The sequence below is a fragment of the Canis lupus genome, chromosome 3 (assembly GCF_048164855.1).
Source record: "Canis lupus baileyi chromosome 3, mCanLup2.hap1, whole genome shotgun sequence".
Taxonomy (NCBI): Eukaryota; Metazoa; Chordata; class Mammalia; order Carnivora; family Canidae; genus Canis; species Canis lupus.
This window is the reverse complement of record NC_132840.1, coordinates 26949308-26965848: the sequence shown is the minus strand read 5'-3', so window position 1 is coordinate 26965848 and position 16541 is coordinate 26949308. Positions and strand designations below refer to the sequence as shown.

General features: G+C 38.2%; 1 protein-coding gene and 1 long non-coding RNA gene across 18 annotated transcripts in view; one reads left to right on the top strand and one right to left on the bottom strand.

The window, feature by feature from the left end:
• RERE (arginine-glutamic acid dipeptide repeats) overlaps positions 1-16541 on the bottom strand; it is a 408653-nt gene that overhangs the window by 128049 nt on the left and 264063 nt on the right. Inside the window, exon 1 of one of the 12 annotated variants that reach the window (XM_072819784.1) lies at positions 9013-9283. The exons of 10 other annotated variants lie outside the window; for them this stretch is intronic. In XM_072819784.1, the coding sequence (XP_072675885.1) occupies positions 9013-9038 (26 nt within the window). In that variant the 5' untranslated portion in view covers positions 9039-9283. Of the gene's footprint in view, positions 1-9012; positions 9284-16541 lie in introns of those variants that run through there. One more of the 12 variants, XM_072819782.1, reaches the window with a different exon arrangement.
• LOC140630136 (uncharacterized) lies at positions 3366-15983 on the top strand. 6 transcript variants are annotated; one of them, XR_012027917.1, is made up of 6 exons: positions 3371-3474; positions 4035-4065; positions 6668-11734; positions 12215-12365; positions 13671-13803; positions 15723-15983. It is a non-coding gene; the product is annotated as an uncharacterized lncRNA (long non-coding RNA). The 6 variants fall into 6 exon arrangements; XR_012027921.1 differs by lacking the exon at positions 4035-4065 and having other exon boundaries at positions 3366-3474; positions 11519-11734; XR_012027919.1 differs by lacking the exon at positions 4035-4065 and having other exon boundaries at positions 3366-3474; positions 12219-12365.

Genomic DNA, 16541 nt, shown 5'->3' with positions numbered 1-16541 from the left:
TCATTTCTTAAAGGTTTTTACACAATGTGAATCTAAAACCTTATCTATGATCTTTCTGAACTCTTTTACATTAAAAATCTGTTAGTCTTTCTTGGCCTTTCAATGGGTCCTTCTACCCAGACATGATATTTTTAATGTCATGCATGAATTAGGTGGAAAATATTAGATGACAGGTTTATCCTTCAATTAGTAACAAAGATGGTTAGCATGTGAGTACTTCCTACGGTTCTGGGTGCTCTACAGTCTCATTTCTATGTATGAACTCATTTAATTCATATTTTGATATTAATGAAAACATTAATAATGACAGTCACCAAAATATAGATCTTATTCTAATCTTATGTGTGAAACAACACAGTTACTAAAGAGGTTTTTACTTGATGTAAGTGTTGCTTAATTAACATAGTACGTCTGGGCAAAAACAGGATGGCCATCAATTAAGGAAAGAAAATCCAGGCCATCGATGGTGTAAATCCCAGTGAGGTCAGATAAAGGATACTACATACAAAATAAGAAGCCAAAGATGGAAGTCATGTCCCAGGATAATGCAGGACAAATCTATGTACACCCTTATACTTGCCTCAGGGTTTTCACCCATGTTATCTTAAATTCAGGATATCTGAGTGACATGACAAACACCAGAAAAATAATAATATTAGTTATCACTTATTAAGTGCTTTTTGCTCCAGGTATGCATTATTTCATTGTTCCTGTGACAACCCTATGAAGCAATATCTGCACTTTATAGATAATAGTGACAGTACTAATTGTAATATTAATGAAGAAATATATATGGTGAATATTTACTATGTACCAGGCATTTTAAGCTAAGCAAATTCTATATATTTTCTTATCTAATCTTAGGATGACCCTATACGGAAGGTGCTACTATGACCTATCCATATAAGGAAACTGAAGATAAGAAAGAGTTATGAAACTGCCCAAGATTACAAAGCTAACAAGTGGAAAGGGAAAACCAAGATTCAAACTTAAGTTTAGTTGACTCAAAAGTCAGAGCTCCTACATGTCATAAAGATTAAATTACTGAACCAAAATTACATAATTACAGATAGAACCAGTATAAGAAACAATGTCTTTATCTTCATTTCAAACACCAAAGCAAGACAGAATCATCAGGAAGAGTTTTAGTTTGAAAATCATGTTAAAAGAGAAAACCGATAGGGACGACTGTGTGCTCAGTCAGTTAAGTGTCCAACTCTTGATTTCATTTGGCTCAGGTCATGATCTCAGGGTTGTGAGATTAAGCCCCAAGTCCGGCTCAGTGCTGAGTGTTGAGCCTGGAGCCTGCTTAAGATTCTCTCTCTACTTCTCCCTCTTCCCCCCCACCCCCTGCACCTCATAAGTGTGTGTTCTCTCTGTCTTAAAAAAAAAAAATTAATGAGAAAACCATCAAAGTTAAAGGCCAATTTATATAACATTGTCAAAATAATAAAATTATAGACACAGAGAACAGATTAGTGGTTGCCAGGTGTTAGGAATGGGGGGTAAGGTGAGGAGGAGAGGTGAAGAAGTAAGAGGTTTGTATGGTAACAGGACAGACATGACAATGGCAGTGGTTACATAAAGCTACATTGACTACAGACACATTTTACTAATTTCATGTCTGGATTCTGATGTTATGCTAGAGTCATACACAATGGGGGAAGTGAGTGAAGGGTACACAGGAGCAGTCTGCAGTATCTTGCAACTTTCCGTGAATCTAAAAAATTAAAAGTTTTTAAAAAGTCAAAAGAAGTGCTTGGCTGAATTATGTCTTACAGACTAGAGAGAAGCAAGCTAGATGTGAGAAAAGCTTATCAAATGGCCAACAGATTCCCCTAAGATGTACTATAGATAGCTGAAAAGTCACAGAGAAAAGAATGTCACAGTTGAGAAAGGAGATTCAAGGAATTAAGTCACATAAATTCTTTTTTTCCTTGTATTTACTAAGTATTCTGGTCTGAGGCCATCCTTTTTGAGACACCCCTATGAATCATATTACAGAAAGAAAAAAGAAAAGAAAGAAAAGAAAAATCATCCTCACTAGCAAGGACAAATTTCTCTCTAAGGTTAATGTAAATAATATATATTTTTCAAAACAGCTGAGGTTCAGTTCAGTCTCCATTATTCTACAAATCTTTGCTTTGGACTATGAAAATATAGTCCCAGAAGCCAAATTACAAAAATAATGGCAAGTCATCGTGTTTATTCCTTGAGCAGAGAAAGAATGGGAGGGAGGAGGAAGGGAGGGGGAGAGGGAGAGAAAGGGAGAGAGAGGAGGAGGAGGAGGAGGAGAGAGAGAGAGAGAGACAGAGAGACAGAAAGAGAGAAATTCATTGTATATGAAATCCGATACAAAAGAAATTCGTGTAACAAAGCAGTATCCATGGCAACTACAACTTAATATTTCAGTCCTCTTCAGCTGCAGTGGATTAAATAAAATGACAAGATGTTCCCTTTGAAAAGTAACCTGTTACCATGGAAACGTTTTAGTCTAAGAAGTAAACAGGGAATGGACAGAAAGGGCAGGAAGCCTGTAACTGAATATCAAAAAGGGAGAAGCATCCACGCAAAGGAGATGAGATAGCGGCTGGCCAGATGCAGGCTGGGAGAGGCAAGTATCTGTGAAGGAACATACACTCAAGACACTCAAATAGCTCTACAGGAGTGTAGTAATTGCTTATGACAAGGATTTGGGTCTAAAAAGGAACAAGAGCACGGGGTCCAGGGGAGAAGACATGAGCTGTAGAATACAGAGAGCTGGCATTAGTTCCCATTATAAACCCAGACCTGGTCCCAAATATAAGCCCGGAGCATCACAGCATTCCCATTCCCAAAAGGCTGGCCTGCAGAACTCTCTAGTTGGACCCCTTCTCTGTGGCTGGTGTCACCCATCAACGAAATCACTATGCAATCTTCCTTTACCCAATCCTTCATATCACAAGGCTCAGAGAAGATATAATTCTTACTTTTTCCACACAGTGTTCAGTTAAGCAGGAAGACTGACATGAAATCAACACAAAGACTCTAGAAATTCTACACTCAGTCAGAAAATGATCACAGAAATGGACTGTAGGTCCAGAACAAATATACCAAATTTTAGGAAAATTGAAAGGCAATTTATCAGAATCACTTTTTTAAGAATGGTTGTGGGCAGGAGTGAAAACAAGGATGATAGTAAGGAAATCTAGAATAGCATGCTGGGTTTCTCAAATTTCTCCAGCATAAACACATTATTTCCAAAATAGTCTTGATTTTTTTTTTCGAGATTTATTTTAGGGACAGAGAGAGAAAGAGAGAGAATCCCAAGCAGACTGACGTGAGGCTTGATGTCACAATCCCAAGGGTCATGACCTGGCTGAAATCAAGAGTCAGACACTCAACTAATTGAGCCAACCAGGTGCCCCCCTCCAAAGGAGTCTTTAACAAGTCTGAAATGTCTTTAAAATCTGACACAGTATCTTAAAAACCCAGGTAAATGTTGTATTCTATTCCATAACATACTCCCATTAGTTCTAGGAGAAAAAAAATTCCCTAAACTTGAGTAAAATCACTGAGCTTTGTATACCCCATCAGATGTCCCAAGATTCTGGCAGCCTGCTACTGGAGGAAGGAGATGTTACATACCCCGCAGCCTAGATGCTCAGGTGCAAGGAAAGAGCACAGACTTCAGAGTCAAATGAACCCTGGCTAAAGTTTCAGTACCAAAATTTTATTAGCTTAAATGTGACCTTGAGGACACAATTCACTCTCTGAGCCTGTTTCCTCATCTATGAAATGAAGTTCATAATGACTAGTTAGCAAAGTTGCTATAAAAATAAAAGATGATCTACAGAGAGAAGCAGCACTGTCCTGCTGCACAGTGCTCACTGCTATTATTAGCTCTAAGCATTGGCAACAGACGACAACAGGAGCTAATTCCTTTACCAGAAGTTCTCAAAGCACCACCTACCTCTTCTCAACCCTATTACAGGCATGATTTTTTACTTATTTTGCATGATTTTGTATTTATCTTGTGCAATTATTTCTTCAAGGCCTTGCCTTTAGACTGAAAGCACCATGCAGGTAAGGGACCAACTCTGTTTTTACCTCTCCATTATATCCCAGGGCCCACTGGCACTCACTAAATATACTCCAAATGAATAAATGACTATACTATGTTAATTCAACTACTAGTGTAGCTATAGATAGCAACTAAGCACTTTGGTGCAAAATTAAACCAAGTCACCTGTGATAGAAGGCTAGTCCTCCTGCTCAGGAAGAAGTGCTTTGAATGAATATTTATTTATTTATTTATTTATTTATTTATTTATTTATTTGATATTGATTTATTAAGAAAGAGAGAGAACCCATCAACAGCTCAAAGAGTTAATGTTCCAAGTTCATTCACAAATGCTAAGGTCAAGACAGAAACTCATCAAAATCATAATATTCTACATTTTTTCTGATGGAAAGTTTCTTAGAAGCCATGTGATCTAATCTTCTAAGCTTAACAGAAGGAACCAAGGCCTGAGGAGATAAAGGTGCTCTTTCAAGGGGTCACTGGGAGTTGACTACGGAGGAGTCCAGGCCACAAGAAGTAGCTCTACTTCCACAGAGTTCCCGCCCCACCCCCAATATAAGTCAGAGTCCAGAACTAAGAATTTAGGCATTGGCTGAGGAATAAGATGAATTTCCATGCTGACAATAAGATGCAGTAAACGTGGCCTGTATACAAAGTATGTAACATCAGGGGAAAAAATGGTAAAAAAAAAAAAAAAAAAAAAAAAATTTTAACACATGAGAAAGGATCCCATTTCAAAGTGGTTATCACAGGCCAACATAAAGCTATACACACAAAAATGATGCTTCAAAAAACAGACTTATTATTTTAATCCCACTGTGGTTGAAATAATTTATAAAAGCAGCAATATTTGAAGATTAAGCCTATCTCCTAACCAAAAGTGTTGTTGGCTTTCTGTACACTGAAATCAAACTTTATAAAAAAGAAACATAGCACCCCCAGAAAAAAGAGGGACATTGAACTGTAATTTAAGTATGTCTTCAATGCATCTGTGAATGTCTCTTTGTTCCCAGTGGGGAGTCTTGAGGAAACACTATGAGAAATATGACCATCGCCTTATGCTTCTTCACTGTGGTGGTTTGAGTATGGGGGAGGAGGGGGCAGAGAGGAAGGATGCAGCCTTCATAGCATTCACACACACACACACACACACACACACACACACACACACACATCACAGAAAGAAGGAAAGAATGCTTAATGCTGAACATAGCAAATGTTTTACATGATATGGAAGTAAAGCTTCTTTTTAAATTTTTTTTTATTTTTGGAAGTAAAGCTTCCTAAAAATTTTTTTTCAGCAAGTATAAAGAAAAACATAAAACACTCAAAGGGCAAGAGAAGAAAGGAAATCAGTAAATGGTGGTTAAACATACTGGCCACTAATTAAATTACCATAATTCCTAACACAACTCCCGACACTGTCTTTAATAGATTGACCAAAAACTATAGAATCTGTTAAGATAACCATACCTACTGAGACTGTAGACTTGGTTTTTGAATTATTAACAATAATACACTGAGAAGCTAAGTGTCAAGCAGTTTCAAACTGTTTTTGCCCCCATTTTATAACAATGTCAAAAATTATATTTATTTTATCGGAGATATGGTCATATATAGATACGACCCATGAGAAAACTGAGATTCAGAGGAGTGAAGAAATTCATCCAATGTCACTAATTAGGTGGCATTTGAACCATACCATCTAGCTCCAAATCTAGTCTCTTCTCTTACAATAAATGCCACCCATTTATTCAACATATTTATGCTGAATGCCCATTTGGTAGGCACTCTAAAATAGACTATGGCTACAAGTACAGATGCAGCCCATACACCAGAAGACAATCAAATAGTGACAATAAATGTATAATTCAAAGAACTTTGATAGAAATAATGTCTAATTGTTCCAATGAATTAAAATGAGCTGTTGTAATTTAGATCCAAAATATCATAGAATGAACAATATAAGAATAGACTAGTTTTCTTTCAAATCTGCTTTAAAGATACGTTCAGGAACCTGTATCCTCCCCTATCACAAACTGCTCAATACAGATGATCACCACTTTGGGAGGAGACTCATGAATGCACACAAATTCATGAATTTCATTATTTCAAATCTTCCTTTAGCCTGTTTTTTTCTATTTTCTCTCTCATTCTAGATGACATTTTTTTTATAGCTTTAGAATAAATGCCTCTCTGGTGGAAAGACAGCTCAGTTCAGTAATGACCAAAAAGTAAAGTGGAAAATGAAAAATGAATTCAGAAAGAGAAAGGATCAGAAACAATGAACTGGACAATCACAGACATGGCAAACAGCAGGTCTTAGGTGTACCAGAGTCTTTCAATTCATAGCTAACACACCAGACAAGAACCTAGGAAGTGGTAAAAAATGGAGCTATGTTATTAGCAGATTCACAGGCTCTACAAAATTTATGTTTTACATAAAAGGAACACTTTAAATGTAAGCCTCAACTTTGGATTCAGATTCAAGATTCTAACATAATGACAAGAAAAGCTAATAACAGGATAATATTTTGGTGAACTTTTATGTTCTCCTGGAAACATAAGCTGTCCATTTTCACTAACATTTCTTGATACTCTAAGGTACAGCAGGAGGGGAGCCATAAGCCAAAATGAAGCTAGCAAGCATCTTTCCAATGCCCAAGCTACACAGACCCTGGACAACTTTACCAAACAAGAGAATAACCTCCCATGTGCTGTTTCTTCACTAAACTACCATGAGACAAGTATAGAAGACCCAAAGCAGGAGATGGTGGGCCAACAAGTAACATCCCAAAAATATTTACCTAAGATAGGAAAATATAGAACAAATGCAAACTACACAAGGAACTACTCTTGTGACTTACTTTACCTGATTCCAACACTGAAATTCGACCCTAAACAGCCAGCAGTGGTAACTGTAAGTCCTCACCGTCTAAACAGGTGGCTGCACTCAGGCTCACAAATGCACATCTCTATTAGGCCAGGCTGGCCAGCCAGACCAGTGGGAGGAACCTGCCCAGAGCTGTTTCACCAGTACAGCTTCCCAGTCACACTTTGTTTGCTAAATATACAAAAGTTGAAGAAGTAAAGGCCTGAGAAAAGAAAGGGAGTTCCATAACTGTTTTCCGGACGAGTAATGTCCGGACTCAAATAAGGATTTTCTGAAACAAGTCTGAGGTGTTAAGTGCCCCTGGGCCCAGATCCTCTTGTCTGGAGAGAGGATAATTTTAGACTTACAGGAGAAAAGCAGAAAGAAGAACATTCTACATGGAGTGAATTAAAACAAGTTCCAGAAGCAACACTACACGGTAAAGGGAAAAACTGCCCAAAACTCCCAAATGTAATGTTCAAATAAATGCAATCCTAATTGGTCAGACAGACCTCAGATCAATGGAAAACAAGATTAAAAATAGCAATAAATGAATTAGTCCTAAAATTATCCCCATATAATTCATCTCCTTAATCATAATCCTGAGACTAAACCTTCTGGAAGCCAGATGATACTTCAGTAATATTGTCAGTGGCTAGAATTCACCATTAGCCTTCCTTACAACTTTCCGCCAAAATCAGGGTCCTCCTCCAACAAGAGGTGAGCACACACAGCTCCATATTCATATTACACTATGAAGAGCTTACACTCAGAATCTCTCCCTGTATCATCAATGTCTCATGAACTTCCTCACTATCCTATGAGAATTTTTTCAGCTGCATTCTTCCACATCGTGTACTTCCTCCTTTCAACCTCACAAATGCATAAAACTTAAATGTGACTTCAAAATTTTTTTCGCCTTTCATCAGAAGAAAAAAGGGGAGAGGAAACAAAGAGAAACAACTAATATAATTCACCAACTTCACTTACCGTTTACTTGGTTAAAAATTCAATTTGTCCTAACCTGGAATATTACAAAGAGTTCCCTATGTTAACCATGGTGAGATCCATCTGTCTGAGCCCAGGCTGCAAAAAAGGACACATAAAAAGCATAACTCCCCCTCACAGAAAAGACTAGTGCTGGGCCCATCAAGCAGAGGGCACAGAATCTGACCTGGTCAGTGCCAACCTTCTTAAGTATCAACTGCTCTTTTTACTTCTTTCCTATAGAACATACAAGTCACACAACCAAATACACATATACCACAAATGCCACCTTCTGCTAAAACAAACAAAATAAATAAACAAAATACCTGGAACTCTAACTTCTATCACAAATGTCACTGCAGACTATTTTTTCTTAATTGTCAAGACATTGTCTACAAACTCTGGAAAGAATGGAGTTTTCTTTTGAAGCCACAGAAAATGATGTAACATAACCTTTTATTTCTTAAAAAACCTCCATTTTAAGGTGATAATGTTGCAACCATGATCCACAACTGCTTCCTGCATATGTCAAAATGTACATACTATCTTGTTTTCAGACTTCAGAAACAGATCTCAAGAAATATAATTTGCTCTGGCAAACAGGCTCTCAATCAAAACAAGTTCCACCCACCTTCAAAGCAACCAATAGCTGCCCACCTACCACCCTTCCTAAAACATCCAAACAGAGCTGCTCTTGGGCCCAGGCACTCCCTACCAGCCACACAGCAACAGAGCAGCCGGCAGGTTTCTTCTGCAGGTGCTTGAAGGCAAACAAGCTCAGCACCAGGCATCCATGCAGGACTCAGGTTAAAGCTGTACCCGGTGAGAAAAGGGTAAGGGAAACAGGAAAGGGACAGGGACAGCAGAACCCACAACGTTCTCCATTTGCTTAATGCATCTCCAGGCAGACCCCATTCTTAGCTCTGATTTCACGCTTCGCAACACCACCTACATGGCCAGCCAGGGTTGAATTAAAGGCTCTCAGGAACATGCACTATGAATGATGAAATGATTCATAAACATCTTCACAAGTGAGAAAGAGCAGCAAAAACCATCACTGTTTTGGGGAGGCCAGAGGAAGATAGCCTACCTGCAGGGGCTGAATGGATCATCCATGACTAACAGAGGCTCTGGTGAGTCTAAGCTGTGTCCCTGAACCTCTACTTACTGTTAAAACTCTGCCCTTTTCTACTCTAACAACTCAAAATGGAGGCACATGCAGTCTGAGAGACCTCATAGAGCTTTCACTGAGCTTGTGCTATGACCTAAGCCTTCACGCAGAACGCAGAAACTTCCCCCTCACACTGACAGGACTGAGCATGTGCTGTGACCCTCCCTCATCCATACACTGTCTCTCAACGCAATCAATCTCAACCCTGCTGTTTCCGTAAATAAAGCCCAGCCAACAGACTGCAGCTTCTCCCTGCATACCAAGCTAGTGTGCAGGGAAGTGGGGCCTTAGAAAGGGGATCTGAGACAGCCAACACCAGGGAACTCGGCAAGCCACACCAGCCATCTAGAGGCTTCAAAGAACTGCCCTGCTCAGACGAGACAACAGCAAGTTTTGTTTGTCTTTTTTTTTTTAATTGTTGTTTTAAATAGCAAGATCTTCAAGAAGGAATAATATCAAAAGATACAGATATGAATGACCATACATAGGACTAATGAACAGAAACTACTGCACATCTATAAACATAGCAGTAGCTACTTAAGGGGAACAACCCCACAGATTTCATTTTGAAAACTTTATAAACATTTGGGAAAAGGCCACACAAACAATCCTGGCAGAACTGTAGAGTTCTGGGTATTGTCACATTACAAATGCAGTACAGACGGTATACCAAGCAGGGAATCTTAAAGAATACTGTGTTTTATGCAAGGAGCTAATCTCTCTTAAATAAGAAGCTCTAAAATTGCCTAAATAATAAAAAAATTTTCCAAAAGAGATAATAATCCAGTCAGGCATGTCTAACTTGAAGAATGTATTTCTAACACTAAGAAGGGTAGGAAAGTTCAAATCAGAACGTCAAAGAACACCCTGCCACAAATACTCAAGCATCTAAAAATCTCATTTGAGATCTCCCGATTCAAAGTTCTAGGCAATTCTTTATAGTACTGCCCATGAAGCTAAATTCATTTAAAATTTAATCAGAAAAGATCTCTAAAGCCACATCAGCAAGGCCACATGCCATACTAGTCATATTGAGTGCTGTGAAGTATATTGTCCACAGCACCAGCCAAGACACTTTCTGTTAAAATCTTTAAAAACACACTTTATGCGGTCTCCCCACAACCTCCACCTCCAACAAAAAGGCAAAGCGGGCTGGCAGCTACATAAGATATCCTGTTCTGGATGTGTATAGAAGCTTCGGTTTCTATTTGCAAACTAAAAGATTCTATGTGTGATTACTTAGTTACAATTAAAAAAGAAAAACAAGACTATGAAACTCCCAAAAATATATAAAGGACAAGACAGAGTAGGAAAGAGCAGTGCTGTGTTTCCCGCAAATATAACAGTGTGAAGAAATTAAGACCCACTTAACAGAGTACTCCGTGTCCTCAAGATTCCTAAAATAAATGCAAGATCTCTTCCATTTCCTTAGTATTCCTGTTTTTGCTATCAAATAAACTAAATTCTGAGGCTATAATTTAAAAACTCTCATCATACTGAAAATGTCATTTAAACACAAGAAATGCCAAATACACCTAAAATAAGTTTTGCTTTTGACCCAGCACCTGAAGCAAGTATCTACTGGTTGGAAGAACACTTTCCACGTTGGTATCTAAGATAAAATGTCCCCAGATGTGTGAGACCAGAAACAGTCTGAAGAAAAAGACTCTCTAATACAAAAGTGAATTTGCCTAGAAGCCAAAGAGTACGAATACGACTATCAAAATATTTCTTTCATAAGTGCATTTTTTCAAAACTACCAAATCACATGGAAAATGCTCACTTGGAGAAATCAACTAAAATAATAATTTAACAAATTCATCATTATTCTGAAAAACCACAGGAGCTGTTCCATGAAACATAGCATAAAAATGATGATTACAATAGCAAGAAGTGTAAATTATAACTTTGGTCCCATCAAATACCTTGAGTGACACTCAAAGGCAAGTCATCAAAACCCTATGACCTCTTCTCCAAACACTTGGTACTCAAAGCAGCTGCCCCCTTCAGCGCCTTCTTGGTCATCTTTCCTGACCCTCAGCTCATAGCTGTCCTCTCACATCACCTGCTACCTCCCACCCAGCAGACCTCCAGCCCAGTCTCACCCCAGGACTCGCCTCACTCTCCAGTTCTCTTCTCTTGTGCGTGGAGAAGTCCCTCACTTGCCCACAATCCCAACCAGCTCCTCTATGGAGAGACCTCCTTATTAGGAAAGCTCAGAGAACTTCGTTCTCCTCGTGTCAGCTTTTTCTGGGGTGCCTCACCTCTCTTAACAGATGATAAGCTCTTTAGGGCAGGGACAGTATCAAAATCATCTTTACTGGAACTACTCAAATCTCTTCTTTTGTACCAAAACAACAACAACAAAATACATCTGAAGCACTGAGAAGGGCAAAATAACATTTAGATACTCATTCCCTGGCAGAACTTACAAAACCTAAATCTAATCATGAGGAAACATCAAACAAACCTGAACTGAAGGATATTCGACAAAACTGGCTTCTAACTCTTCAAAAATGTTGATGCCATGAGAAAACAAAGGCTAGAAAACATCTTATGAAAACAAAGAGAAGCAATGGATATTAAAGAGATCAAACAACTAAATGCCGATGCATGATCACGGGCAAAAAGTACTATGAAGGTCAGTATTAGAAAAACTAGTAAAATTTAAATATGGACTGTATTAGATTAAATGGTATTATATCAATGTCACCTTTTCTGATTTTGCTAACCATATCATGATTATGTAAGAGAATGTCTTTGTTCTTGAGAAAAACACACTGAAATATTTAGGGAGAAAGATGTTTGATGCTGTAATTCATTCCAAAATAGTTCAGGGAGGGAAAACACAACAGTGAAGCAAAGACAGTTAATAGAGAATAATCCAGCAAAAACAGAAATAATAAAGCACGTCTGTAATAAAATTAAAAAGATATGTAATACATAAAATAAAAGAATAAATTAGTAAAGCAAAAATTGCAAAATGTTAGCTGGTGAACTGGGTGAAAGATATATATGTGGGAGTTAAATGTAGTAACATCATAACTCTTGAGTTATATATATATAAAATATTAAAAATTTAAATATATACATACATATTAAAGACATCTAGTTTTACTAGTTAGTCTTCAATTATCGGTCCTCGTGGAATCTGGAAACTGGACACATGACTGGCAAGGAGTGACGTGCAGGGCTGTTTCCACAGTGCTCTAATCCTCAGACTGAATCACCTTAACACCAGCTCTGAGTGCAATCCAACCTCAGGATATGAGGTGAGTTCTCTGCCTCACAGAAAATTGAGGAGCCCTGAAACCTAGTGGTTTGGTAATTAAGTCAATGTACTATTTTAACATAAATTCCAATTCTAGAAATGGGCTCCTTTTCCACAAGCAAGCCCTACATTACACTGAGGACCACCCTGTAATTCTACTCAGTACTTCCAAGCCCCCAACACCTGGACCTTGTTTCTTCCACAGTTGTCTTCACCACTAGATGTCTGCTTACTGCCTGTGACTATGTCTAGACCTCATTTCTGCTGCATTTCCTTGCCACCTGGCTGCTTGCAGGGATATGCACACAGGCTGCCTAGGGGGTTTCTTTTGTGGTCTACTGCTAGGTCTTCCCAGAAGTCCTGTGATCCCAACTACTTCTACATTGTCTCCGGATCTCAGACCTTCCTCTCTCCTACAATTAATCCCTTGGCAAACAACAGGTGAAGGATTAACAATTTTGAATAGATTAAAAGGGAGCTGAGAGGGTGAAATAAATATACTATATTAACAGATTTTTTCTAAAATTAAAAAGGCTTACTACATAAAAACAGACTGAAAAAACAATTTGGCTACCGTAATACTTAGTTTTTCATGAGCAGAAAATTTACGTGTATCAGATGTAAAGCAAGTTTCCTTACTTCCTAATATGGAAGTTTCCTAGGTTTTAAGAGTTCTACTTACCAGAAATAGAAAAATATTTAAAATATTTTATTTACTAACAACAAATTGTAAAGCAAAAGCAGCAACGAAAACATTCAGGCAACTCTAGAGAAAAACACTTAATGGAAAAAATTCTATCTGACTTTTAAGATTTTATTTATTCATTCATGAGAAACACAAAGAGAGGCTGAGACATAGGCAGAGGGAGAAGCAGGCTCCCTGTGAGGAGCTGGATGTGGGACTTGATCCCAGGACCCTGGGATCACGCCCTGAGCAGAAGGCAGATGCTCAACCACTGAGCCACCCTGGTGCCCCTTGACTTTTAATTAGTACTAACTTCACATCAAGAGAAGGGAAGCATTTAAAAACAGTATGTTTACATTTTATTCTCTAATTGTCCCTCCTGTGTAGAAACGGAACTGAGCGTTATACATACTGCTCTGATATCCAGCAAACATGCTGGTATATCAGTTCTAACTATGTGTTCACATGCTTTCTCAGAGTCTCTATGGCAAAAACTATTAAACCATATTAGCCAAGGTTCTAACACATTTTCATGTCATAATGGACATAAGACTCCTATTGTTTCTGATTTTAGAGGGATATTTCCAACATTCTGACTCTGATTTTTGTTTAATTAATCAGTAACAACAAGGAAGTTTGGTTCTACCCTTACTTTGGTAAGAGTCCCCTCCCGCAATGTGGACTAGTTGTTAACTTTCAACACGTGTTTTCTCAAGATCAAGATGAGTATATATTTCTTCATCATGTTAAAGTGGTAAGCTATATTAACAGATAAATTTTTTTTAATTTTTTAAATTTATTTATGATAGTCACACACAGAGAGAGAGAGAGAGGCAGAGACACAGGGAGAGGGAGAAGCAGGCTCCATGCACCAGGAGCCCGACGTGGGACTCGATCCCGGGTCTCCAGGATCGCGCCCTGGGCCAAAGGCAGGCACTAAACCACTGCGCCACCCAGGGATCCCTTAACAGATAAATTTTTAAAGTAGTCTTGGGTTCTATAAACCCAACTTGGATAAAGCAGATTTTTCGTGCTTTGCCAGATTCTATTTTCTAATATTTTATTTAAACATCTTACATGCATGTTCCTAGGACTGACCTATAAATTACACTTTTTTTTAGACTTAATTATTTATTCACGAGAGACACAGAGAGACAGAGACAGAGACAGAGAGACAGAGACACAGGCAGAGGGAGAAACAGGCTCCATGCAGGAAGCCTGATGCGGGACTCAATCCTGAGTTTCCAGGATCACGTCTTGGGCTGAAGGCGGTGCTAAACCGCTGAGCCACCAGGGCTGCCCCTAAATTTCACTTTTTAATCTGGTTTTGGTATAAAGATTTTACCAGCTTCATAAAAAAGCCCCATTCTATTTTTTTTAAATCTTTGGTCTAATAAGAAGAAAAGGAAATGTCCTATACAAATTATGAAAATGCCCTTGAAGAAGGCATGCATTTTTTACCCACTTCTTCCTTCTTCCAGCCTGAGATCTGGATGTCATGGCTACCATTTGATCGACACCTTGAGTATAAGATAAAAGCTGAAGTTAAAGATAGGTCTCTGATGGTTGTGGAGCCCCACAGCCATCTAGGATTGCTTTTTCTCAAACTCAGCTTACATGAGAGGGAAATAAAGATTCTATTTTGTTTTAGTCTGTTATATAGTCTTTCTCTGATAGTTCTAGTGTTGAAGTTCTCAGGTACATATCTTACCATTTGTTTTATCTGACTCAAGTTGATGTCACACGGTTTCTTCCAACACGTGTAACTTTTAACAGTGCATTTGGCATTCAAAGATATATTATTTGTAGGTATCCTACAAGTTCTTGAATGAGAGCATGTCCCTCTAAAAAAATTTTACATATGCTTCTCCCAATGAAGCTCTCTCACTGAGCCTCTTGGAGGCTCATGGCCCAAGATTACTTTTTACATTATCTTCTCATCCTGGAGTTCTCATATTTTTCAAGAATGTAAATCCATGTCCCAACTGGGGGCAAGGCTCAAAGTTATGAACTATAAGGGAAATTCTCCCTCTATTCCTCTTCTTTTCTGTGCTTCGAGTCCCAGTCCCAAACAAGTTTCTCTATCATTTCCCTCTAGTTCTGGATATACAACCTAGCTCACCCTTTCACTGAAGAACAGAACTTTGATGGCCCAGCTTGGTGGAGGGCTCTCAGTTCCAACTCCCTTACCCCCTGAGATCAAGACCCCATCTCCTATACCTGGTGGGTGTTAAAGACAAGACCTTTGGTTAAAGAGACAGTAACTAACCCAACCTCCTCTCATCATGGGCTGATGAAGAAATCAGCTTACTGCTTTACTCGACAGTTTCTCTTAATTCCTAACAGGCTCAGCTCTGCATTTAAAAGTTCTGTCTAGGGGCACCTGGATGGCTCAGTCAGTGAAGCATCTGCCTTCAGCTCAGGTCACAATCTCAGGGTCCTGGGATTAGAGCCCCACATCAGGCTCTCTGCTCAGCAGGGAGTCTGCTTCTCCCTTTCCCTCTGCCTCTCCACCACTAGTGCTCTCTCTCTTAAAGAAATAAAATCTTTTTAAAAATTTAAAAAATAAAAGTTCTATTTTACTCAGAATTGGTAGATGTTTACTGACAAAAGATTTTTGAAATTATCAAATCTAATTTTTGTCCTATCTTATTAGAGTTCTTATATCCTCAGCAGGGCTGTGTTTCCAAATACACACGAACTCTCAAGTGTTTCCAAATATGCCATCTGACATAAACATCGTGGAGAGTTCGACCGTGATGGCAGAGAAAATCCAAACAAAAAAACCTGTATACCTAGCTCCAGCTTCTTGTCCTCAAAAGCTATACAAACACCAAGAGCTGTGATGAATAGAGAAGACAACAAACAGAAGTAGATTTTGAAATGTCTAAAATCCAAATTAACTGAAATAAAGATCTAGATTGTTACTTTTCAGCTGAAGTATAAAGATTTATGTTGAAAAAAGATGGTCACAATTTTATTTAGAATAACTAAATATTAGAAAACCATAAAGTTCAACAAAATGGGAAGAGAGAAATTATGAGGCATTCACGTGAAGGTAGATACGGTGCTCATTACAAATGTTTGTGTAAAACATTTAATGACATGGTAGTATGTTCATAATAAAAGAAAATGAGTAAAGGAATGCATGATTATATATATATTATGTGTAAACAATATTTTAATTATAATTTTAACACATACACATGCACATAGATGTAAACCGAAGGGGAAAAATACAAACATGGCTGATACAATTATGTATTTTTTCAGTTTGCTTCTTTAACTTTTGTATTTGTCAAGTTATTCTCTAGTGAGCACATATTTTTCTCTTTATTAGAAAAGCTTCAAGTTATTTTCCAATACAACCAGAAGAAAGTGAGGTTATGTATCAGTTAATCTATGATAAAATCATCAATATTAAGAGCACAGGCTTTGAGTCCAGTAGGCTAGGGGTTTCCTGTTTAGTAACTGTATGCCTTAGGTAGTTAT